Raw genomic sequence first — 22907 nt, forward strand, 5'->3', positions numbered from 1 at the left:
AAAAAAAAAAAATTTTTTGACAGACATTCAAGAATGCCTTGAATTGCAAGCCGGTCAGTAAGACATAACAAGGCTGTGGTTTTAAAACCACATAAATATAAACTTAGATTACATATTGCGTACATACGTATGCACACAGATAGAAAAATATCGGTAAATATAGACACTACATTTGCCTCAACTTTCAAAAGGTAACCAGTGTAACTACTGCAGTAAGATGTTCAGGAAAAGAGTGAAAGATCCAAACATTGTACCACAAAGCAGGAAAGAAAAAGAAAATAAATTAATTCAGATGGAATCATTATTATGCAGACAGTTACTGTGTGATTCCTGAATGGTGTCAGCTAATGGGAAAATACTTTTAGTACAGGAGATTCAATTTCAGCGTTGTCTGACATGTTTTTATTGAGACCTTACAAGATTTTATTCTTGTAGAATCTTAGGACATTTGCATTTCAGTGGGTTTGTTTCCAAGATGCAACTGTCCAAAGCAATGCTGTCCTGTGCTATGAGTGAAACTGTCTTATAAATGTATGTCTGCATGAGTGCATGCACGAATAAGCAACACTATTGCTGACAATATGAAAAATAATTATTAGTGAAGGGGAAAAAGCATGTAACAGCAAGCACGAAACAAAAACAAACAAAAAAAATACAATTGCTTAGGCTGGGATAATCAGTTTTAGAAAAAAACAAGCACATACTGAAAATGTCATTTCACTGCTGTAAAGGCTACAGATCTGAGTGTGAGTGTGTGTGACTGGAAAGCATTTCTGGCTAATGGATCACTTCTGTGTCTCTGCTCATCAGTGGCACAGGAAAATAACTTTCTTGGGTGGCATAAGCCAGGGAACCTTGTTGGCTAGGCTTGCATAGGCCCTTGGGCTGATAGCCTAGTACCTACCTATGAACCTATGATTTTCCACTACAAAAGTAAGAGGCCAAACTGAGGACATTTGGTGATCATTAGTACTTTTGAGAGGTATGAATGTGTGAATCTTTGATGCCTGAGGCCTACTACTTGATACAGGACACATGTATTCACATAAGTCTCTACTGTCATATGTTAATGTCATTGCTGTACAAATCACCGACATTTTACTTGTATGTACATTACCAAGTAACTACATGCAATGATATACCATTCATTTGTATTATTACACAACTCTGTTTTAACACTCCAAGTTCATCACTAAATTTGTAAATCCAGCAGTTGCTACAGTTTTAGTTCAGGGCTGAGTCCATCTGATGCTAGGAAGTACACAGCCATTACATGGGTAGGTAAAGGTTGTGAGCATTGCCTGGCATCAATGTTAATAAATGTGTGTGTGTGTATGTAAGATGAAGGTTTTAGCCCCTTAAGTGGTGAGTGAGTGTGCTACGCATTGCCTCTTTGCCAATGCAAGGGCATATCGAGCACAACTATGTTTACAACTGCTGGTTCCCCCTCTGAATCCTCACCTGCATGTGGCTGTGGTGACCTTGCCACTGGTGGTGGGGTGTGTGTGCCTACCCCTTATTCATCCTGGTGAAAAGGTTTTCTCAAGATGATGTTGTGAAGTATGGCACAGATGGTGAAGATTTCAGCACGTGTATATGGACTGTACTGTAGGACTCCCCAAGATGTACCTAGGCAGCAGAACCATGTCTTCAGCATCCCAAACACATACTCTTATGATATTGCTGGTTTGAGCATGTGCCTCATTATGGTATTTTTCAGCAGGTGTGTGTGCATTTGTGATGGACATTATCAGCCATGGTTCCAATGTATAACCTACATCCCCCAAGTAAATGACCCTGTGGGATATCACCTCTTGTGAACATCTGATACAGCTGGGAGGTGTTCCAGATGTGAGTTGTGGTAACTACCTAGGGTGCCAGCACATACATTCAAGATGATTTCCTTACCATTACCCACAATTTTCCAGTTAATGGAGTGGAAACCCTTTCTATACAGACCCTTCTCTGTTCCCCAGGTGGTGCCTTGATTTCTTTGTCTGTACAATCTATGGTACCTAGAACTTCAGTGTACTGTGCTACAGGATAGAACTCTTGCACAATTATGTCCTTGCCCTCAGGACTATAGGAGAAAATATATGTGGTCACTCACATGTTTTGAGCACAGCATTTAGGAACTGATGGAGAATCCTGGATACAGATGCCTGTGACACCCCAAGCATGTCCCCTGTTAGTCTCTGAAAGGTTCCTGTAGATAAAATTCTAAGTGCTACACATTTTTTGAAAATACCACTGGAGACAAAAGTGTTTAATCGACCAACCAAGAAACTGCAATTAATAAACGCTAATGCAAATGAACTCCACAGGACGGACTACTCAGGCAAACATGGTGTAGACCCTTCTTTATTACACACAACAATTTAGTGCTTTCATCCACTGGTGCGTGGACTTCATCAGAATACATTATGTGTTCTAAACACAATTTAAATACTCTTCATTTTGGCCCCAAATTAACACACTTTAAAACCATTACTCCATTTAAAGTGACCATGCACAGAAATCACATAAATCAAAATAAATAATACACAGACATAATAAAAACACAATCAGGTGGATTATGGCACATAATTGATACATTATTATAAAAAAATATAAAAAATATTATTTTATAACATGTTCAAATGAACTTCATAAAATGTATACTTAAAAAATTGTTATAAAAAATCATTCATGTAAATGTGTGTTGTAAAACTTCCCCTCAGTACATAAAATCCTATTTTACAGACACAAACATAGGTAGCATTACAACAGTCAGGCAAATGAAATTTAGGTCAATTGGGTGTCGGTCAAATGAGCTTTAGGTAAAGTGAAGTACATCTATATACAGATATCTATATATATATATATATATATATATATACACACACACACACATATATATATACATATATAGATATATATATATATATATATATATATATATATATATATACATATACATATATATATATATATATATACACACATTTTGCCCAGACGTTTGCCTTCAGTCTTTTACTGTATACATATTTTCTTGCATTTTCTTCAAAGTATTTTAAAGAGAGTACAAAATTTCATAAACATGCATCATTAATGAGCTGTTTACTTACTGTCAGGCTTTTCTTTAAAATTATTCTTTTGTTCTGTTCTGTTTATCCCCTCCTTGTCATTCACTGCCAGTTCAGGATTATCTTCTTTAAGTAGCCCTAACAATGCCTCTCGGGGGATCTTGTAACCTACACATTAAAAATATATATATATATTGCATACATTATTCTTCCAAAGAGCTCCTGTGCACAGTTTAATTTAACAAGATTAAAACATGTTCTCTCAGTCTTCCACAGTTCCAAAAGAATTACAAAGTACTACAATAATATGAAATGTTTAATTTGTTCAGGAGTAGTAGAATTTCAGTTTTGAATGTATTATTCATATCCCGTTACATTAAATACATTTTAAAGAAGTTCTTTCCTTCCAGAAGTGATTGTTTCACTTCAACACTTACTAGTAAACAATTTTTAAAATATGTATATTCAAAATAAGCATTTTTGTTTATTGAGGCAGCTGCAACTGTGTCCTTGATAAGTAGCCTTTTTATCATAATTTGAAAACTGTATGACTAGTTGTATTCATGTGAAAAACTAGCAGATATTTAGAATATCTAAATACATAAACATTTCTTATTATGCCTATGCTTAGAATAACATATGCCCGGTCTACTAGAGTCAGCCAAGGAAAAACTCTGAAGCCCAGTCTGTACTTAGTTCTATAACTCTGTAATGTGTATCTCATGGAAATCTTATCTTACTGAGCTGACATACCTTGTTATATCCCACAGATGAGTTATGCTTTGAGGTCATACAGGTGTAGAAAATAGGTATACAACATTACAAATTTCTGTTGTAAACTGCAGTTCATAGGTAGGATCATAGGAAGTTACTAGGCTATTGGCTCTAAGGCCCTTAAAAGCCTAGCCAAGAGTTTAGTCCATGTATAGACAAATCAGCACCCAGTACCCCTATCCAGCAGGGACATAGAACCTATTGACCATCCAGTTATCCAGGTTGCGCTTAAAAAGGGGTAAAGTGGTACTTTTCTTGACGTGGAGAGGGAGTCTATTCCACAGATGGGGGGAGTCTCTGGGACACATCCGTCCTGCCAACAAGTCTTATTGATGTCACAGACCAGGTTGAGGCCGCATGTATGGATAACTCAAGTGGAGCTTGACTTGCGGATATGCAGCAGTCCCACAAAGGCGGGGTCCGAGATCACCTTGTATGCCAGACAAGAGATCACCTCTGAGGAGTCTGTATGAAACAGAATAGATGGATAGGGATTTTAGCCCATTTGTGTATGGTAGATTTTTGAGGCCCTGGATTCTCCTGCTGAAGAACCTCTGTGTTCTCTTCAGCTGCTACATGTGCTTTGCGAGGTACATTAGTAATAGGTGATTCTATAGTCAGGCACACTGACATTCCACTCACTAGGCTGGACAAGCAGAAGGTTACTGTCAGCTGGCTGTCGTGAGCCAGAATCTGCCACATAACACAAGTACTCAGGTCACTCCAGAACAAGTACAAATATAACTCTGTCATGGCATGCATCCTTGTAGGTGCTCATAGAGTGCATTTGTAAAGGTTTCTGCATCTTGGGCAGAGTTATACTTTAGCATGAGATTTGTGAAACTTCCCACCTCTGTCTTAAGTAAGGAGAAGTTTGCTTTAGAAAAGTTTTTTACTGTGGTTTCCTTAGTTGGGGGTGGTGGTGGGGTGTGGATAGCCAGAGTGATTAGTTTATGGTCTGATCTAACCAGTGACTGGTTGACCTCCGGTGTGCATCACCCGTCTCTCGTCAAGGATACCTACACCTCCAGGTTAGTGGCACAGCATGATACCTCTGATATCATCCATGTGCAACTAACAGGGCAGGATGCTACTCGGGGTCAGGGTCATATCAGCCTGGGCTACATTATCAAAGAGCTTTTCCATGTCTCTTTTCATGTAATCCAGGGAGGTACATCTCAGGTCATTCACACCAACATGAATAATGAACATGAACTATCACCCCATAAGCCTGACTAGCCTGGTCTGCAAGGCTATGGAGTGCATCGTCACGGAACTCATTAACAAAGTCATTGGGAACCTCCAAACACTTGATCCAACCCAGTTTGGCTTTGTTAAGGACAGATCATGCCTACTAAACCTGGTTGACTTCTTCGAGATATTCAACAAGGCCATACACGAGGGAAAGGTTGTTCATACAGACTACCTTGACCTCGCCAAGGCTTTCAACACCATTCCCCACCAGGGTATTACAGAAAAACTCACCAGCCTGAACATAAACCCCTACGCCACAAGATGGGTTGCCAACTGACTTACAGACAGAACTCACACGGTAAGAATAGTGGGCTCCAGGTCCGACTCTAAACCAGTCACAAGTGGTGTTCCACAAGGCTCGGTCCTGGAACCCCTACTGTTCGGCATATACTTCTCAGAAGTACAGACAAACACAGGACTATGGCTAACCAAGTTCGCTGATGACTGTAAACAGGGAGCCATAACTGACTCTCTGGTTGACACTGACATCCTCCAAAAGGGACTTATTGAGATGGACACCTGGTTGTCAAAGTCATAACCTCAAGCTAAATGCCAAAAAATGCATAGTCATCCCGTTTGGGAAAAACAAAACACCCATGAATTACCACATAGGTGGCAGCCCCCTTAATACAGAAGAGATAATAAGAGATCTGGGGACCCAGGTGGATAGTAATCTCTCCTTTGACAATCATATTGCCAAAGTAGTTAGGAAATCCTATGTGGCCCATCTAATTACTAAAGGGTTCACATCTAGAAATAAAGAGGTTATAGTGCCCCTCTACTAATCACTCATCACACCCATCATAGAGTATAATGTCCCATTTGGGATGTACCTCACAAGACACTTTCAACAGCTGGAGAGACCACAAAAGTACCTCACCAAGAGGATTACTGGCCTCAAACATATGTCCTATGCAGACCGACTGTAAAAACTCCATCTGTACTCAGTAGCATATCGCTTACTCAGAGGTGATATCTGCCTGACTTACAAAGCCATGTCCAACTCAGAACTGATGGACATGCTCCACCTAAAGAAATCCAAGTCACTGCGAGCCATGTGCTCTAGTGAGCTAAACCTCACCACAACAATAAATAGGACATGGTGGAGGGATAGATTCCTGTCAGAGACTCCCCATGCTTTGGAACAAAATTCTAAACTACATTAGGCAGAGCCCCTCACTAACACTCTTCAAGACAAACCTTGCCGAGTGGATGGGTAACAGAAAATATACCCCTGGGATCACTTCATTGGCTCTGCTTGACAGAGGATCAGTTAATTAATCAATGAGGTGGTGATAGCCGACACACTCGGGCTAGGCTTATAAATGCCCTCGGGCAGATAGCCTAGTATCTACCTATGAACATGCCAACTGGGGCACTGTACTCAATAATGGGCTTTATAAGGGAAGAATACTAGGATGTTATGATCTCCTTTTCCAGGATGAGATACCCTTACTTATGAGGTGGGCCGTGTAGAACGTTTTGCGTAAAATGGAAGCAACATGGTGGTCAAAGGTCAGGTTGCTATCAATCTGGGTGCTTAATTCCCTCACGACTGACTGCGTGCTTAGAACATTGTTATTAAATCCTGAAGGGGATGATGATGCATTTTTTTCTTTTTTGTATTTAGCTCGAGGCCGTGTTTCTGGCACCTGTCATTTGTTTGGGTGAGACCCTCTTAGAGGATGTCCATGTCACTATGGGAATTGATGACTGCACCCAGCTTGCAGGCATCTGCAAACTTGGTCAGCCATAGCCCACTAGTTTTGAACTGCACCTCAGAAAAGTACATCCCAAATAACAGAGGCCCCTAGACCAAACCCTGGGTTACATCACTCTATACAGGTCAACTGCTTGAAATGGCTTCCCCTTCTTCGACTAGGAGGGTTCTATCAGTGAGCCAGTCAGATACCTATCTGGTAACAGATGGACTGATGCCTAGTGCAGAGAGTTTATCTATTATGCCCGAAAGGGGAATAGTGTCTAAGGCTTTGGCCAGGTCAAAGCAGGCAGTATGCATTGCCTTCCCCTCATTAATGGCTTTGGTGACGGTCTCAAAAAATTCGACCAAATTTAAAAGACATGACCTCCCCTTAATGAAGCTAAACTGTATGGCTCGAGTGTTTGGAGGTTACCAATGTCCTTGTTAATGACACCGATTATGATCCGTTCCATGGCCTTGCAGATTAGGCTAGTTAGGCTGATGGGTCTACAATTTCCTGGATTGGTGGACACTCCCCCTTTGTTCAAAGGGATGACAGTGGCTGTCCTACACTCAGCTGGGACAAAGCAGATACTCAAGCTTTGGTTGACTAGGGCACCTAACGGTGCTGCACATTCCTGCTTGAGTTCATGTAGGATGCAGCCTGGGATGTTATCGGGTCCCATGGAGTCTGTATTTTTTGCCTTTGAGAGAGCAGTGATGGCCTGATTCCTTTATATAACTGGAAATGGGGCAGGTACTGGGAATGTCCTGATTTACTGATGGGGGGGCAGAGGGGTGAAATTATCACTGAATCTGTCAGCCAGCAAGTTTGATATATCTACAACTTTTGTATATGTGATGTCCTTGACTACCAGTTCTGAACAGATCTGGGTGCTACCTTTGAGATTACAGATGTATGTGAAAAAGACCTTATGGTTGTCTCTAGTAGATGTGGCTAGTTTGGACTCGAAGTTTGCTTTGGAGAATTTCACGAATTTCACTAGTGCTCCTATTTGTTTGTTTAGTCAAGGACAGATTGCTTCCAATTGGGCACCTGCTCCTTCTTGGTCCTAGACAGAAATTTTTTTCTTTCCCTAAAAAAAGTATTTATTGCAGATGTCCACCAGACAGGTTTACTCCTCTTTCCAGAGAATGATTTAGTCCTATCAGGTATTCCTGATTCTTTATATAAATGTTCCTATAATAATTTGGTATACTTTTGGATATTGGTGTCAGTTCCTAGAGATACCATCCCTCAGAAGGCTGTAATCAGCTTTGGAGAAGCTTATTGTTTGACACTACCTAGAGCAGGGTCGGGGGAGACAGTGACTTTGAACGTGACCGCTTTATGGTCAGATCTTATAAGGGAGGATGATAACTGCAGGGATGCTGCAGTGGTTACTTATGCTGGTTAATACCAAGTCCAAGATATTACCACCTCTTGTGGGTGTATCGACTAGCTGTTCCAAAGGATTTGCACTGACAAAAATCGAGGAATCTCTGGGCATTTGTGTTCTGGCGAGAGTGGTTCTTTCAGTCTATGTTTGAGTAGATAAAGTCACCCAGGATCAGGGTAAAGGGTTGAATCTTGATAGATTTGAAGAGGTCTAGATAGGCAGTTTGGTCATCTTAAGTCAGATTTGGGGGCTGGTAGTTAGCTATGATTTGTATAGGGGTCTTGTCAATGGCTGACTGCACCTGGAGTGTCTCCTGTGCATCATACTGTTTGATCAGCCTGGAGGTGTGTATGTATGTAATATATATTGAGAATTCACCTCCTTTGGCTTTACTACCCACAGTTTGGGGTCTGAATGCATGATAGGATACGTAACCTGGCATGGCTGGAGTGTTCTCTGCAGCTCTGAACCAGGATTGTGTGACTGCACAGATGTCAGCATTTTCCAGGGTTAAGAATGCTTGCAATGAGTGCAGTTTCATTTGGGTTTTGTTGAAATTTTTATGTTGGTAGTTTTAACCTCTTCACTTTTTCTAAAAAAGGCACTATGGGGGAGGCAAGTGCCTTTGCCAGAAGCCTGAAGCCCAAGTGAGACAGATGCAGGCCATCTCTGGCAAAGCATTGTCAATCATATTTTCCCAGACTGTCAGGTACTGGCTCCCCCTGGAATGACACCAGAAACTAAGCCAATTGTTAAAGTCAATCATTTTCTGTTTGTATTGGGGCATCATTCTGGGTTATGGTAGAATGCTGCTTAAGGCTAGGGACATACCTGTCTGGGACACATACTCAGCGAGTTCAGTCGTGTCTCTCTTCATACAGCCCAGGCAGGTATGTCTCAAGTCATTCACAACAACATGGCCTACGACAGAGTCATAAGAGTACCTGTTGTTGACAGACTTGAGTTAGTGTGTGACATGGTGGATTCTGGCCCCTGACAGAGAACTAACTGTGACTTTCTCCTTATCCAACCTGGTAAGAGGCACATCTGTGTGCCTCACAATGGAGTCTCCTATGACTAATATGTTGGGTTTATGGTTAGGCCTCAGTGGTTGTGAGACACAGGTGTGTGAATTATACATGGTATGTGATGTGGAGGGCTGTGGAGATCGCATGAGGTTTGCCTTGGAGATCTCCTTTGTTTGGGTATTTTTTTGTTGAGGACCTCCACATATGCAGGTGTGTGTTGTGTAGGTGTGGGTGGTGTTTGAGGTGTAGTGATTGTGTTGACAACCTTCTCAGTTCCAGATACATTGGCTTGTGAGGGAGAGAACATAGACTCTGGGTTTCTAATGTAATTGCATCTCTCACAAATTGTGTTCCTAGGTGGTAGTAGTAGGTGGTTGTCTGTGTACATAAGGCAGTTGCTACACTGTCTCAGGATGCCCATATCAACCAGACTGGCAGAAGAAACTGTAGGAAATTGTCCATCCATATTTTTCAGAATCTGAGAGAGGCCAGGGAGAGCTCAGGGTAATCCTAAAGCCCAGGTGCTTAAACCAAAACTGAGAGGCTTAGAATAACACTTGCAATTTAAACAGGATATAAACAAGCAGTAACAAATGCAACAGAAAAGATGCAATTGAACACTTTAGAGAACAAGCCGCAGCAAGTAGCAGAAAAAGCCAGATGAAGTAATGGAGCAGGAGGAAGAAACACAAATACAGTAAAAGAAGCTAAATAAAGTGTTTTTTTAGTAAAGTGGAAAGGGAGAGAAGAGGAACAGAAGAAAATTCAAGGTTAAGGAACTAAGGGGTTTGACCTTCCCAAATGATCCCTGTATTAGGTAGAATGAGCTAATGACATGGGACTGGGAGGAGTGTCCCTTATCAAACTTACAGTAGGGGTGGGCAACAGCAAAAGCCTCCAACCTGAAGAGCAGAACAGCAGTTGGGTGGGGGGAAAACAAAAAATTCAACCACAAATCAGTTGAGTAACAACAGACTGCATCTGAAATATCCAATTAATCAGAACATGGACATGAGAGAGAGAGAGAGAGAGAGAGAGAGAGAGAGAGACAAAAATATAAAGAGGATATCTGGTATCTCAAATAAGAATGCACAATGGGTAAGGGATTACAGTTTTACATAAAAAGAACAGATCGCCAAACCTAGTGTGATATCAAAAATAGGAATATGCAACAGTGAAAGAAAACAGACTTTAATTTAAAAAAGTGTCAATTAGCCATTGTAACCCACTAAAACAAAGAGTGAAATTACAAATAGCAGGGAGATCCCTCATGATTATATAGGTTCAGGTGTGGAAAGATGTTGGTATTCTGAGGGCCATCTGAAAAATGAGGCAGTACAGTGAAGTCTTTATCTAAACGCAATGTGCAGGTTTCTGAATTGTCTGGTTTCTATTTTTTCTACTTAGTTCCAGCATCCAGAGTTTATTCCTTTGTTTATATTATGCTTGCAGCTTGTATGCTTCGCCTGTATCCTTGTAAGTGTACTCCAGGTAAATCAGCTTCCTCTCGCCAACAAAAAATACTCTGGAGTCTTTTAGCAGTTGCTAGAAAAGTTATTACAAAAACTGGAAACCAAACTCAGTTCCTATATTCAAAGAATGTTTAAATTTGACAGCAATACTATGTACAAGTGAAAAAGAAGTGATCAGAATAAGAACTATAAATCATACTAAGACTTTTAGTGGTTGGGATAGCCTTGAAACGTTGCTACTGATAAACCAAGACTCTTAATGTGTTAATTGTGTAAGATTACCTTTATGATTCAATGTATTCCTAACACTGTATAACAGTATGTGATGTTGAATTTTTCATGTGTATACATTGTAAAAATGTTATATTAATAAAATTTTTCTTTAAAAAAAACTTTCTAATTGAACTGCAGCCTATAAACTGTCCACTTGATTCACATAAATGACAGGAATGTAGAATGAGGCACCAGAATATGCTTTTCCTTTTATTTTTGTATTTGGATGCATTGTGCATTAACTTCACATTTTTATATATATTCTATATTATATATTCATGACTAAAAATGTCCTCAGTGACTGGTTCACTTACTCAGGTAGCAAATAAACACAATACATCTCGGCATAGCATTTTAATAAGGTACTCATAACTCTCAGAATAAAGACCATTCCTTAAGATGGGATGACCTACCTGCTGAAACTAAGGCTTCATAGTTCTCTAACATCACTTCTTTATGAAGCTCCTTGTCCTGTTTTGTTAACATCTTCATCTCCTCTGCTGAGAAAGTAACAGCAACATCCTCAAAGGATTCTGGAGCCTGTAAAAGACACATGGTACAGTTCATCTTTTCTTTTACTGCAGTTGGTGTAAAATATGCTGTTTTCATGTAATGCTTTCAATGTAAATTGTGTTATTTTTTTTGGGTCTACATTACCAGATCGAAAATCCGTTTCAGCGAACACCACAAGACTGACACGTATAGTGTAAAAACTACAGTAACGACGAACATTCAAAACCGCGAAACATGAAATGTCGAAGTGTCATGGTTGGCCCGTCTGCGGTATAGCTCCGTAAGGTAAGTGTGCGATATTTATGGACCTTAGGGTTAGGGTGCGGGTTAAGGTAAGTGCATAGATAGCAATGTATGTAAGGTTTAGTGTAGGGTTAGAAGTAGGGCTTGGTTAGTGTATGTATGTGTTTTATTTATTATGTTTGGCTATGTAGTATGTAGCGTGCTGTGGTGTTGGACGACTATGACTGTTCGAGATTTGAAAATTCGCAGTTTAGGGGGTTTGGCGTATTTGCAGTTCGTGCTATACATGTCGGTCTTGTAATGTTCGCTGAAACGGGTTTTTGATCTGATAATATAGACCCTTTTTTCAGCAGGGTAGCACTGGCATTTGATAGCAGAAGTGCAGTTAAAACAGTAAAACTAAATCAGTCATTAACAAGTGCAAATTTCCTTTCCACAATTATGCAAGTAACAAAGTCTTCATTTTTGAGTTGAAAACTGTCCCTTTGCTGCTATCTCTCTCTCCCCTCTACACACATTAAGGTCAGCAGTAGGAGGGCACAGAGTTCCAGTTAAAGATCTATGTTTAGAAAAAGACTTGGTGACCTAATTTAGGGAACAGGAAAACAGGAAGCAAAGAGGGAAGCCTTGAAAGATGGAAAGAAAAAGTGGGATCACAGCTGAGTAGGAATGAAAACGTAGGAGCAGGGATAAGATGGAGAAGGCATGGGGCTGTGAGATAGTTGTAGAAGCTACTGGAAGACAGCTCAGAGTAATCTGAGGGTGACAAACCATGAAGGATTACTTAAGAAATCTACACAAAATGGTCCAAGATGGTAGTCGAGATGTAGCAGGAACAAGATATCCACTCTGTGGTGGTGGAGAAACCGACTGGTGGAATTACTAATATGGTTATGTAACAGTAGGACAAATTCATTTAATGGCCAGTGGTGCACGGAAAATGGATGGGGTCCAAAGGACAGAGGGGGTATGAGAACAGCTGGGTTAGAATATGAATAACAGCCGAGGGAGGGATAATCCAAAACCAATCATTTGTCAGTGCCAAATGTTACCTGCATCAGTGCAAGACTCAGCAGCATGCAGCAGGGTAAGACTAGAGGCATACAGAATGAGAATGCAGCAAGGCTCAGACAAAACTGTGGTCTAAAATGTATCCAAAGAGGAATAGTCTGCCCAGGTCAAGGGTCACATTAGTTAAATTTATGTTTGCTTCTGCTAGAGCTGGTGGAATTCAGGTAGATGTAAAAGAAGACCTCCACAAGTGTAACACTTAATACGCAATAAAAAAGAAGTTAATAATTTTTGTCCTTTGTAAAGAGAACCTTGGAGTTTCTCAAACCTGTCATTTAATGAATTTTCACACATTTTTTATGCAGGAATCCATTATAACTATTTACGGTCTTTATACAACATCAATTTTCATGGTGGATTTGGTTTATCTGAAGTAAGTTTTATTTTTAAAATTATGTCAGACATTACGAACTTTATTATTGTGAGGTGAATTGTCATGTGGTTGTAGATGAGTCTAAATGTGTGAAAACTCATTAAATAGCAGTTTTGAGAAAGTCCATGGTTCATTTACAAAGGATAAAGGTGCTTAACTGCTTTTTTATCATATATTACACATTGTTCTTGTGAAGAACTGGAGGTCTTCCGTATCATTTTGGAATTCTTGTTGGACTATCTTGTTCTCTGGTTATCTGGTAGTTTTTTTAATGCACCAAATGGTTATGCACTATGGAGCAGTGTACTACTGAGGGAACAGTGGCGCAGTGTATAGCACTGTCTCCTCACAGCAAGCGGTTCCCCAGTTTGACTCTTTGCTGGGATGCCTTGAGTGTGGGGTCTGCATGTCCTCCCTGTGTACTTGTAGGTTTCCTCCTGGTGCTCTGGTTTCTTCCTACATTCCAAAGACATGCAGTAGGTGGAATGGACACTCTAAATTGGCTATAGATGTGAGCGTGTGTGTGGTGTGGATGAACTACAGTGGCACGGCTAGCCACGCAGCAGTTAAACCTGGTCTCCAGATGATTGTCACTGTTGAAGTAATACCCTGACCCCATATGCAAAAATGGGAAAAAGGGGTTGTGGATGCGGAGGGAATTTTTTTTTTTTTACTTCTTAAATTGATCAGTAGTGTCACGGAGAAAGTGAACTTACTGAACTACCTCCTGTGGGGAACATTCAATTTACAAGCTTGCTGATCAACATTTCAAAATGTACATGCTGATTGGACAAACTAATGTCCCTTTACTGTATAATTACCATTACAGCACCTACACAAATGTTCTGCAAATGTAAGCAACAAAACCAGAAGAAGGAAAAAGCATGCCAGCAGATTTTTATGAATGAATGTGACCTTTCTTTTCTCTCCAGTTACAAACAGGACCATAGTTTGTTTATTCATGTGTACTAGCATAAAGCTAGCTCCTCAAGTACAAAGCAAACAGACTATCATGTCATGAATTAGTTGGCTTGAAGACCTACAGCCATACCTCTCAGCTGTCCAGATATTAACAAAATGGCCATATTTTTGCTCGGTTTCTCATAAAATTTGTGGTGTTCTGGCACAGTGGTGAGGACTGAAGTAATTAAATACTTACTGGCACTTGACTTTCAGACTTCATATCCCTCAGAAAATGCATGCTAAAGCAAAACCTCTTACTCCCAAAGAAACTGACTAGTTTAATTAGGCAGGATCTTCTTTTGATGGACCTGAACTGGTTTGGGTTGATGTCCTTATTTATTAATTCCATAACAATCTTTTCCACAACCTTACAGGTGAGGTTGGTCAGGTTTATGGGTCTATAATTACCTGGGTCCATTGACAACTCACCTCTGTGCAAGGGGATGCCAGTTGCTGGTCTCCATTCTTCTGGCACAAAGTCTGTTTGAAGGCTGATATTGAATAGCTCCAGTAGGGGGTCTCACAAAAAATGTGGTCCCTCTTTATAACTGCAAAATAAACAGGTCAGATTATTCATAAAAATCTACTGCTATGTTCTTTCCTGCTAACAGGTTAGTGCAGAAAGTTGTTATAAGTACCCCTCCTCCAATGAGGCATGTATCTGGGGAAGTGGGTTTGGCATAATGGTTAAGGTTGCCACCTCAGAGACGCAAGGTGCAGGGCTTGATTCTGGCCTGGGGCTGTTGGCTAGGCTTAATAAAAGCCCTTAAGGGCAGTTATCTTAACATTTACCTGTTAACCTATAGGACTATACAGGCATCCCAGTATGTTATCTGACCCCAATGAAATGGGCTCATGGCCTTGGACAGTGTCTTGAGGACTTGTTATTGGGGGATCTTTAGGAGGGTGTAGATGTGGGTATGTGATCTAGGAATATACGTGGGGAGATGGAGTTAAGTTTGAGCTAAATTTGTCCTCTTGTATATCGGATATGTCCTCTGAGTCTCTGTATGTGACATCATTTACAGATAGCGTTCTGCATTGTTGAGAATTGTTTCTGAGGTTTCTAAAACTGTCAAAGAAGGCTTTGTGGTTATCCTTCACCTGGGTAGCTATATTTACCTCATATATGGCTTTGTTGATTTGATTAGTGTCCAGAGTCCTCTGTTAAGTTTAGCAGGAATCTTTTTAACATTACGAGTGTTAAATTTATTTTTGCATCAATGATTTTTTTTCTTTTATTATACAACCTGTTTATATCTTGGTTCCACCACTTGGGTTTATTCTTACATTTTGTACTGTATTTTCTTTGGAAGGGGACAGATGAGTCTATGCAGCTATTTACATGTGCACAGAATTCCAAATACGGAAAGGTGGGATAAAGTAGTATATGTTGTGGTAACTATATTTCCTCTATCCATGAGGGCCAGTAGTGATAAACCAGAGGGTAGTTAGCATCACTGATGTTAATGGAACATCACAGGATAGTAAATGTGAGCAATGATAATAGCATACTGCAGGGTCTCCGTCTCTTTCGGCTTTTCCCGGTTAGAGGTCGCCACAGTGGATCACCTTGTTCACTCATGATTGGCAGTGGAGTTTTTACAGGGTCAATTTTAGCATGTCCAATTCACTTGCAGCATATCTTTGGGGATGTGAGAGGAAACCGGAGCACCCGGAGAAAACCCACACGACCACAGGAAGGACATGCAGACTCCATACAGAAGACACCCCAGCCGAAGATCGAACCAGAGAGCCTCTTGCTGTGAGGCGACAATGCTAACCGCTACACCACCGCGGCAGGGTATTACATGTAATAACGGAGTATCACATGACATTACACATGGCTGATGATAATGCAGTAAATAGGGTATTACATGTGATTGAAGGCAATTGGGTATCACAGGATATTCCACAAGATAGGAGACAATGGAGTATCATGGCATACTGTATATAACTGATGACACTGAAGTAACACAGGACATTCCACGTCACGGATTATAATGGATCATCACTATGATGATAATGGAGCAGCAAAGCATATTATAATTGAATGATAAAGCAGTATCACAGGACATTACATGAGTGGTAATGGAGTATCATGGGATATAACATGTGACTGCCAATAATGGAGTACCACATATTACATGTGACTGATGACAATGGAATGTCATGGGGCAGTCCATGTGACTGACGATAGAGTATCATAGGATATTACATGTGATCAATGACAATGATGTAGCATGGGATATTACATGATATATAACATTTAAGGATGGCTGGATTCGAGTTCTCACAAGGTTGGTATGCACTCTAACTTAAAATGAACTATTAGAAGCGCAAGTACCCAAGACCATTTTATTTACCCAACTGGGGCAAACATGCTGCAAAACTCATATCTATAGCTTCTTTTCCTTTCTTCCAAAAATAAGATGAAAATTCTGCCAGTGCACAGTGAAAAGGTTTGTGGGTCGCATACCTACAATTGTATGTCCTGTACAAGGGTGATCTCTGAAACATTGTCATATGTACTGGACTTTACATGACTGTATGTGAATCCTGCACAACTGGATAACTAACAACAAACACCACATTACTATGCTTCTGGACGTTTACAAATACTTCTCTTCAATTACTGTCAATTTGCCTGATTGATGATAAACAAATATGGAATTAAGGGCCCTTGGCCAATATATGTAAATTATTATGCACCTCCCCACAGCCCAAGTATGCATGAACTGTTTTATGTCCTCCCCATTTAGCAGAGAACCTATCAAGGATGCCCACTCTCTTCCATGTTCATTACATTAGCAGTGAAGACTTTAGTGGTACAGCTAAGAGAAAATCCTCACTGACCACAACCATATATGTACACCCAGGTGGTTTGAAGATAAATGCATTGTTTGGCACTTTGAGCTGAAAGACAGTTTTTTTCAGAGTTATGCTTGGTTCTACAACATCAGTTGAGATACTGGCATCTTCCTGCTCAGTGAGGCCTGTATTAGAGAACAAAATTACCAACAATAAGGTTTAACTGACCCAAATATCTGGGCACACTACTAATGACAATGAAGAGGATACTGCTAAGTTTCTTCCTGGCACCCTTGCATAGTGACCTTTATAACTTAATACTCTGATGGAAAGAACTACTCCCACCATTTTTAATTAAGTTAGCCCACAGAAAGTACTCCCCCACCGTTTTAATTAAGTTAGCCCACAGAAAGTATTCCCCACACCATTTTAATTAAGTTAGCCCACAGAAAGTACTCCCCCACCATTTTAATTAAGTTACCCTCTTAAGATGATGCTCCCTTTTTTTGCTCCATCTTCCATTTACAGCGTTGTCTCAACAACCAAAGAGTTGCAGTGGGTTTTACACAGAATGCACAACTCCCATGGTGAACAAGAAGAAATTGTGTGTTGCTGACAAAGCAGTGCTAATTTTCCTGAACTTCCATCCTTAAACTCAGGAGGCATTCCTATTAAGGAGGAATCACAAGCTAATCTGTAAGAAGATGTAAACATTTTCAAACACAGGAATATTCAACACAAAAACTGCATCTCCTCATGGTATGAAATCTGTCAGAAATGACAATAAGATACTGATCAAGACTTGAGGTTGGCATCAGCCCAGAAAGAATAAGGCAAGTTAGGGAGATCATGGAACTATGAAGATGTCCAGACAGACAACAGCCTAGCCTTTTTGTCTAATTGACAATCTCAAGAAATGTTTCTGCACAGATCTGCATTAAGTAGGGTCTTGTAAGTTTAAAGCTTGCCATTGTTTGAAAATAATTTGGAACCTCACTTTGCTGTACTATTAAAGCAGTTCTTACAGCTAAACTCCATCTTTTTCAAATATGGGCTTCATCAAATACCTCTACTCGCATAAGATCACCAAAAGCACTGGTTACACAAATATACACATGATCTACTCCAACCAAGTGTCAAAAGTGTATAAATGTTTTCTTTAACCACCCCCTTTCATTCAAAAAAGGAATACTTGCAAATCTAAACTGACTACCAGATCCAAGATATACATTTTATGATTCTCTGACAGCTTGGATAAAACAATTACATACTCCTTTGATGGCAATCACTCATTTCTATCATTTAATAAATGTCAAAACCCCTTCTGTAGGTTAAAATAATAGAATCATTAGATCTTTGCAAGCACTGTTCATAACCAAATAACCCACATGCAAACAGGATACTGTCCTGCTCTGTTACACAAATATTTTTGGGTTAAAAAGGAAGGAAGACGATATGGATGCACCTAGAGCTAGACCTCCACCTCTGGATGACATGAAATTTCTGCTACTGGGTTAAGCACACCTCCCTCAACATGTTTTCCCCAATACTACTAGAATGGATTACACAGGCATCACTTTTTCAGACTAAGCAATTCTCTGGAAGGAAACTCAACAAAGAAATGGCACATCATAGTTACTGGTTCTCTAAAGCAACAGTATGTGGAAGCCAGCAAGTGTTGGCCTACCTTTTTGTTAGGACTGGAAATAGCAGGAGTTGGGATATCACTATCGATATTCATAGCATTTCATTTAAAACAGATGTGTAGTAATGGTGTGCATTCTTAGGTTGGTAACATTTGTTTTTTGGTGCAATTATGGTACACACTGCAACTGTTATCAATTGTTCAGACAGCTGGTCTTTCTTCTGTTGCAAGTCTCACAGCACTGGGTATCCTTAAGTGGTATGGTAACTGCATGCTGCTCACAGATAATGAACTTTAATTAGTATATAATAAGACATTATGTTTTTGAGAGATGCAAGCATTTAACTTTAATTAGTATACAAGACATTATGTTTTTGAGAGATGCAAGCATTTAACTAACAAGGAGGCCTCACACTCACAAAAGGGCAAAGACAGTGGGTATGACACATTCCAAAACAAAACAATCTACACTGGCCGACTGTAAAACGTCTCCACTATAGCTGTAAAAAAGCTACTGCCAAAGCCTCCCAGATCCATGAAGACTAGGTCTCAGTGAAAATTTAACACCACATCATCTTCTGGCATACTTCCAACAGAGAGTCACCAGGATTTAAATAATTTCAGATGCAGTACACCAGACTAGTCTATAAATAAAAATGTTTTAGCAATTGATGCGTCCCATCTGTCATCTCTGGACAAAGACGGCTATCACTGTGTAGACTGTCCTAGTGACTGTCTCTGGCTGGGCGGGAAGCTCTAGCGACTGAAAGTATTCGCTGTTATAAACAGTCGGAGTGACTGTGTTGTATTTGCTTGAAAGAGCCGAATTAGATTATGCCTCTGTTTTATTTTTAAAGTATAACTTGAATGAAATTTAAGTAATCAGTTTATTTAACTGTAATCACCGCTGCTATAGTACTATTAGCTTGATACAACTGTCGCTAATGTACATGAGCTGAAGGAGGGGATACTTTGCCACTGTTTATTTTATAGAGTTAACTTAAGAAGGGGCTGTCTCTGGGCTGGGCGGGAAGCTATGCGACTGAAAGCACTAACTCTTGTAAAAAGTCTGAGTGTCTCTGTTGCATTTTCCTGAAGGAGAAGAATAATATACCCTTCTGGTTTTTATTTGAAGAGTTGATTGATATAAGTAATTTAACAGATTCAGTATATTTACTGCTTACATTGTCGCTACAGTACATTTTAGCTTAATACAACTGTCGCTAATGTACATTAACTGTAGGAGGGTGATAATTTGCCTATGTTTATTCTACTGAGTAAACTTAAGAAGGGGAATTTAACTACAAACACTGTCGCTATACTATTTGTAGCTTTTACACTGTCGCCTATAAATTGTAAAGATTCTGATGTGTTGTAGAATGTATTAGTCTTGAATATGTCCTAATTTCATCTGTGGCTCAATCCTTTACCTTACATTTGTGGTTTACTGTTTAGGTTGTGAATGTTTTTGAAACTCTGAATTCATGCTTTATGTGTTGCTCTCTTATCCTCTCACCTCACTTTCACTCCACCACACAGCTACTCTTTTTCTCCTGGAAGATATCTACTACCTATGCTTATAACCTTCCTTTGTTTTCTTCTTTTTAGCCTGGAAGCCATGTACTACTAATTGGTTGTTCCCCACTGCTGTAGGATATCCCACAAGTAACTAAACCTCTCTGAAGCCTCAACGCAGTATTACAAAGCATTCAGCACCTGGAAGCATCTCTACATAACTCCCAACTTGGCCATTGCTGTTAGACCAATTTGATTTCATGTATGTGTCTTAAGTACCCTCTACTTTATTTAAATTTGCTTGACCTGTTGGAACTGGGCCAGCACACTCATGATCCTACCTATCTAACCTACATAGGCCATCCTATCTCCCACCAAGTAGATTGTCCTGTCTACCCTGCAATTCTGGTCTTTCCCACCTTATGCCACTAGAGGGCAGCAGAATACTGTGATCCTCTTACAGATCTGCTGAGCTTTCTCACCTTATTTTGCACCCTAGTAAGATAGTATTTTTGCAATCTGTGTCACAGAATATAGGTAATTTGTCTTTTTTATAGCAAACTGGTGCCTATATTTACTCTTATAACTCTTACATTAAGGTGCTCCTTTACCCACCTGGTACACTTCAGCGATAAACTGCCTGCAAGGACTGATTGGCTCCACACAATCGACTGATTTGGTTCTGCCCCGCTCCGCTCCCCTACCCTACCCCCTTATCCCACCCACCCCAGTGTCCCTACACTTATACCTCCCTAACCACACCCCATCTCAAAACCATCCTATCACCTTTAAACTACTTGTTATAGCAACTCATCTCCTGTCCCTCCCTAACTTCCTTTATCTATCACCTCTCTTTAATTACTATACCTCATCCCTCTACTTTCTAATTGAATCTCTTCCCACTATCCCTGACACCTACCTTCCACCCACCTCCTAGGACTTATTATCCTCTTAGCAATATGTTTCTTTTATCAAAAACTATGGTACATAACCTAATAATCTTATACATATGCTCCTTATGCTTAACCTTTTGTTATCTCCTTACATCTTATGAAAGAACTACTTATTTCCACTTTACTACCAGCCACAGACAAACAGCTTTTCAGAATCCTAGTCATACTTACACTCACTCAAACATTATAAGTACCCCCAACTACTTATTACCCAAATTCCATAGACATACACACATTAACTTTAATCATCCTACCATAAAGAAGCTCAAATATCTAACCGACTTTACATGTAAACCATCACTTGAACTACAAATACCAATCCTATGTGATGGTGACATCCACCCTAACCCAGGACCATCTAATAACTTCTCTGACACAACCCACAATACTCCACACCTTAACCCACCTACACTAACAACTGCTTCTAATGCCTTACTAATCGGACATCTGAATATCCAAGCATTAATAATAAGATTGCCCATCTCCATGCCCTCCTAGACACCCACTCCTTTGATATTCTCTGTCTTACTGAAACCTGGCTGAAACCTGGCACTAAAGATAATGAAATACTTCCCCCTGGATACAATATTTTAAGAATGGACCGCTTAAAACGTAAGGGTGGGGCGTGGCGCTTCTATTTAAAAAATGTATTAAATATCTCTTCACAACCTGCCATCCTGTTAAATGATGATAAAGCTGAGATTCTTACTTCTAAACTTCAACTAAACACTAAAAATCGTTGTATATTATCTGTATCTACCTTCCTCCAGGCAATAATAACACTAAAATTGAAACTATCCTAAGTTGTATATCTTCCTCTTACCCACAAAAACTATCATTCTAGGTGACTTTAATTGTGATTGGTCTTCTGTCAACACAAATAACCCCTCATCCCACATAAATCTTCATGGCTTTACTCAGACAATTAATAATCCCACAAGAATCAATAAACCCAATAACAAAGAAAGTATTTTAGACTGGATCCTAGTTAACAAACTGCAACAAACTTACAAAGTAGGAACTTTGCCTGATGATGCAAGTGATCATTACTTAACTTATATCATAAGACAAAAAAATGACACTAATTTTACTCCTACCTACAGAGTCTCACGCAGCAACAAATACTTTAACCCATTATTATTCCAAAATGAACTAAAAGCTTGTAACTGGAATATTCTAAAAACCCTAACTCTTGAAGATGCTACTAATTACTTCAACAGCAAATTCCTAGCTATCCTCGAACAACATGCTCCAATACGATCCATCAGAGTTAAATCTAAACCTGCCCCCTGGCTGTCCAAAGAGACAAGACAAAAAATACTACTTAGAAATAAATCTTGGGCTAAATGGAGAACTACAAAGACTATTTCTGACCATCAAACCTTTAGACAGTTAAGAAATAGCACAAAAAAGCTGTATTTTTGGATAAAAAGAATTATTACTGTAAACTACAACAAACTCACTACAACAACCCCAAGAGGTTCTGGTCAACCCTAAATTCTCTCCTACACCCAGGCCACTCTAGTACACCCTTACCATCAGGGGCTGAAATGAATACCTCAGACCAAACTGCCAATGCCTTTAACTCCTTTTTCACAGACACCATTAAGTCATTAGCAAACAAACTTACTATAGACAAATCTCACACCCCCACCAGTTTACCTGCAAATCTCCCCATATTTCAAATACAACCTGTCTCTACTTCCTACATCTTGAAACTCATCCAAAAACTCAAACCCTGTACCCCATCAGCAGATCAGTTACCATCAGAATACCTTCAAAAAGCAGCTGAAGCAATAGCTTATCCTATATCCCTCCTTATAAATAGAACCATAACAGAAGGAACTATCCC

The 22907-nt window shown here is 39.8% G+C and overlaps 1 protein-coding gene across 1 annotated transcript in view; it reads right to left on the minus strand.

The window, feature by feature from the left end:
- The window catches only part of LOC122814449 (zinc finger protein 234-like), a 389414-nt gene that overhangs the window by 64651 nt on the left and 301856 nt on the right, over positions 1 to 22907 (minus strand). Inside the window, exons 4-5 of the mRNA XM_044087029.1 lie at positions 11382 to 11508; positions 3108 to 3233 (exon numbers count right to left, since the gene is read on the minus strand). Of these exons, the coding sequence (XP_043942964.1) occupies positions 3108 to 3233; positions 11382 to 11508 (253 nt within the window). The remainder of the gene's footprint in view (positions 1 to 3107; positions 3234 to 11381; positions 11509 to 22907) is intronic.

Source organism: Protopterus annectens, chromosome 10.part0, assembly GCF_019279795.1.
Source record: "Protopterus annectens isolate FY-2018-M chromosome 10.part0, PAN1.0, whole genome shotgun sequence".
NCBI classification, from domain to species: domain Eukaryota; kingdom Metazoa; phylum Chordata; order Ceratodontiformes; family Protopteridae; genus Protopterus; species Protopterus annectens.